Source organism: Octopus bimaculoides, chromosome 9, assembly GCF_046866305.1.
Source record: "Octopus bimaculoides isolate indiv1 chromosome 9, ASM4686630v1, whole genome shotgun sequence".
In the NCBI taxonomy this organism is placed as follows: domain Eukaryota; kingdom Metazoa; phylum Mollusca; class Cephalopoda; order Octopoda; family Octopodidae; genus Octopus; species Octopus bimaculoides.
Genome location: NC_142936.1, coordinates 54,189,360 through 54,193,910, shown reverse-complemented (window position 1 = coordinate 54,193,910; position 4,551 = coordinate 54,189,360). Strand labels below are relative to the sequence as shown.

General features: G+C 40.3%; 1 protein-coding gene across 1 annotated transcript; it reads right to left on the bottom strand.

Annotated features, from left to right (window-relative positions):
* Positions 1–1,099: 1,099 nt before the first annotated feature.
* Positions 1,100–3,091, bottom strand: LOC149134155 (uncharacterized). Its single transcript, XM_089357536.1, has one exon. It carries the CDS (start codon positions 3,089–3,091, stop codon positions 1,331–1,333), a length of 1,761 nt encoding a protein of 586 aa, XP_089213662.1. The 3' UTR covers positions 1,100–1,330.
* Between the last annotated feature and the right edge of the window lie 1,460 nt (positions 3,092–4,551).

The following is a 4,551-nucleotide window of genomic DNA, read 5'->3' as shown; positions in this document are numbered from 1 at the left end:
TCGATCAGATAGTTGAAACAGCCATGAGATAACATGTGGTCCTGAGCATTGCATGTTTAAAATCAGTCATCATGGTGGTGTTATCAGGATTGAATCCCAGATGATTACATTTATCGAAGATTGCCCTGAGGTGTCCTTCACAGGTGGATTGTGACTTTGCAGGCAGAAAGGCATACACACACATTACAGCAGATAGGCCAAAGGGAACTTGGATGATGTACAGTTGCTGGAAAATTTTTGGAGCTGTTGCAAAAGTCCCATCCATAAACGATGTGGTACTGTAGGTTAAATGTTAAAAGTGCCTGGTTAGTTGCAGACATTACAATTCTCTCTGTCGATTCAGGTCCATTGTCATAAATGAGGAAATCCTGATATTCTAGAGCTCCTGTTGTTTTCCATTCACCACTGATTTGCTCCAGTTCTCATTGGTATTTTAGACTTTGGCACTGCTCCTTTCTGTAGATGTCGGACGTTAATCTTTGAAGGGTCTTTTCTAAAAATGGCGTTGTTGACATATGGCACCTACAATAATATTTACAGATCTGACCCTTTTGGTCAAAGCAACTGTTTTTATGGTGTTCGTTACTTTGGCTGTCTTAACCTTGTTAGAATCTGGGGTCATGGTTATGTTCATTTACTGAAAAAATGTAATTGAGGGGCTTTTCTCCTATTTCACACTTTAACTTAGTGAGACTTGTCTAGATTCTGTTCTCTTAATACCAGCTGGGGGTGCATTTTGTTCTCCTACCTCTCCAGTGAGACATATCTACTAACGCGCCCGACAAGGGCGCCCTTGTCGGGCGCGTTAGTAGATATTGGCGCACAAGCACTTGTTGCAGTGAATTTTCGGCGATGGTTTAGAATAGAAAAGAATAGTATGAAAGCGAGCCAGCGCTGGTGCTAGAGGTGCCCCGTCTAATTTCTTACCTTATTCAATACACACCAGTGAAAAACCGCTTGTGAAACATTCGCGCATGCGCGCGTCTCACAACTTACATTTTCCACTGGCGCACAGGTCGCGCGAGCGCGTTCATCTTCTTCTTCTTCTTCTTCTTCTTATATATATATATATATATATAATAATAACAAACAAGATATATAGGTTTACACACTGTTTATTAAGGAACTTCCGCACGCGCACATCACTGGCAGTGAAAAATCGCTTGTGAAAACTTGCGCATGCGTATTAAAAACAAGAAAAATCGAAAAAATGTTCAGTGTCCAATAAATGAAAAGCTCTAGTAAAAAAAGGATCTTTTCTAAAATAAAATTTTAGTTTACTTGCATGCAGTTGTCTAGAGTATAAGTAATTAGTAATGTTCTTTGGTTGTCATATGTCGTCTGGTAATGGCGACCATTCAATGGGTTGTTGTGTTTCGAAGTCTTCTTCATCACTATCGAAAATGCATGTGATCGGTTCTCCGTGGTAAATACAGCTTTGGGCTTGTTGTTCTTCGTCTAGCTTGCATTTCTTTGTAGGCGAATATCTTGGGGATTCCCAAGGAGTTTTGGTGTTTTGTGGTGTGTATAGCATATCTTCTAGCTTCCTTTTTTTATTTGTCAATTCAGACCGTTTCTTTGGTGAAGTGTATGTCGTGTTTTCTGCGTTGTATAGTGTGGATTTTTTCGGTGTATTTTCAGAGACGAACGTTTTGTTGTATGTGTTTGTCACGTATTTGTTTATAAAATCTCTCCATATAGTTATCCACATAAGCGGGTTTAATTCAACTCTTCCCCATTCTTTAAGTTGTGGCATAGGTGCTCTCGTTTCGAATAAGTATAGTCTATTTTTCAGAGCGTCTTCGTCTTGCATCACTACTCTCCATGGCGGTGTGTTGCTAGTCGATAGTGATGGTGTTCTTTTCAGAATTCGTTCGTTCTGATGTTTTATGTTAATGTATGTTTGTGTGCCTTCCAAAATGCATTTAGCTTCTTCTATATTGTTAGTCGTGAACCACATCTCGTCTGTATAGATAAGAGTCTTGTCTATACATGATCCGAATGTGAAATTATCACTCGCTTGACATCTCATTCTTCCGCAGTTCATTAATCCGTTGCGAATCGACCTGAGAATGTAGCTTTTTCCGGAGTTGCTGACGCCTGTGATGTGTAATCCGTTTACTTTAGGATTAATTTTATGGCAGATATCAAACGTTTGCTGGGCAAATGTTTGTGGATTTATGTTATGGTGATTTAACCATTCTTCATATATGTTTAGTGATGTTTGTATGTCATGATAATTGTTCATATTATTCATGAAAAGGTTTTTTTTATCGTTGATTTGCTGCCATATGGGTGTGCTTAGAGTTTCAATATTTGTTTCTGTGGCTGCTGCTGATATTGTTTGAATGTTCGCTGTGTTTCTGTAGATGTTGGACCATGTTGTTCTGTGAGACAGTTTAGGGGAGTTATTACAGTAGTGAATTATATCTCCGAGGTCGGTGCTGTTACACTGCCTCATCATTTTTTTGATAAAGTTATATTTATCGCCTCTAACTGTTTTTGTTCTGTTTATAGATTCAGCTTCGGATATGTCGTCATCAGTGTTATCGTAGTCTTTGTCAGTTAGCTTTTGAAGTAAAGCTGTTTGCTGCTCCGAGTTTATGTTATTAGCACATACTACCCATCTTAATGAATCGTTCTGAGTCAGATATTTGCAAAATCCATAAGGAGTAAATAACTTCATGGCTGCCATGTCGTATGGTTTTGCGATGTTGTTTCTCAGTATATTTTTCAGCATTTGAAAGCTGTGTTGGTTTGAAGGATGTTCCTTATGGAAAGATATTATGTGAAAGTGTTTCTTGTCGTGGCAGTGTTTGATTGTGCTCATAGCCTCTTTATGGTAGACGACAATGGATGGGTGTTTGGAAATAATATTCATAAAGTACTGTGCCTGTGGTGACTGTGTGTACTTGATGGTTTCCATGGCTTTTCGTATTGTGGGAGATTCATCCCATGTAAACTCATTGTCGTCATTCCATCTATATACCCAAGTATATGGTAGGAGGCTTGATTGTTTGATGAAGTTGTCGAACGATTCCTTGGTAGCGTAAACGTTTGCTGATGTTGAAGGCTCCATCGCTGGCTGCATTGTGTCGTTGTTTGTCGATGTTTCGGTATTTATCGTGTTATTTCCCGCCCAGCGATTTGTAATCACTGTCGCTGGTATTAACGGTTAACGAAGTGTCCTGACAGATGTTTCAGAACTTTATTTCCGCTAGCGTCCTTATCTATAAATGTTGTTCTACCATGCCGTTTCCCTTTTGGCGGGATGTAATTCAAGTGCCTGCCAGGGGGCGTGGCTAAGAATAGATCGTAGTTGAAATCTTGGTAAGTGGATTGCTGTGCTACTTGTGTGCATATTGTTGATACCTTTTGTGGGTGGTGCATAGCCTCGAAATAGCATTCAATTTCTAGGAAATAAGTGACATCGAAAGTGAAGTATAGCTGAGCTGCTGTTCCATTGGGTCTTGATGCTGCTGGTACGTTTATGTAAACAAGTTGAGGCGGGTCTTCGGAAGTATATAGTACTTTGTTAATGAGAGTTCTATTGGCTGTAACCATGCTGCCGCTGCTGATCCCTCTTGTTCCGTCCTTTTTGTTAATTGGTTGCTGGTGGTCGTAGTTTATGTCAGAAATTTCTGTGTAGTTAAGGTCTTCTTTTTTATGTGGTCTTTTGCGTTTTCTAGTTTCACCGAAGCTTTCGTGGTTTTCTTTTCCTTCTACTCCAAGCTCAGGTGCTGTGGTGACGTCGAGACATCCATCCCATGTGTAGTTGAATCCTAGTTGTGTTTCATCGTTCACAGAGGATCCGTAGTTTAAGATGCAACCATGCCTTGTGTATGTGTCGTTTATACTTGTATTAGTTAGTGGTACTCGAAGCTGTGATGGGTTATCCCATTTGTGGCTGTAAACATCTCCTTGTCTGACTTTTTGTACGTTCGGCATTTCTCTCCAGTCGTGGAATCTTATGATTTTCGATGTGCATGATTGTTTGTCTGCTGTGATTCCGCATTCGGATAATTGATTGACGTAAGCTGTCGGTGCGCAATATGCGAATTTGTATTTTGGTAGCTCCATATTTACGAACTGTTCTGGTTGTATTAATGAGAATCCCATGTTGGGCACTTTAGTAATGGTTTTGAGGTTGCCGTGCCCTACGTATGTGCCGTTGTCAATCCATATTTCGAAGTAAGGCAGGGGGCTTGGTAGGAATACCTCTTCGTTATTCCTTGATGTCCATTCGCCACCTATGACGTCAGAGATTTCGAAACCGACAGATTTAATTCGGTATGACGTAGCTGTCTTGATTGTCTGTTCGAACTGAATGGGATTGACCCATGATGTTAGCCAGTATGGTATTATGTAGTCTTCTGCATTTACAATGCCGTACGCGTTGTGTCCGACATCATGGTAGCCTTTTTCACTGCCTTGAAATTTAGTGAAGTCGACTGTTGCCTGATTCATTTGAGTTGTTTTAACTCCATGTCTGAATCTTCGTTTGAAGCACACATCTCCGCTGAAATTGCCGGTTGCTTCTGGGATGGTTGC

What these genes read in the sequence shown, in the direction of transcription:
- LOC149134155 (XM_089357536.1), bottom strand. Translation starts at nt 3,091, where the DNA reads ATGCAGCCAGCGATGGAGCCTTCAACATCAGCAAACGTTTACGCTACC.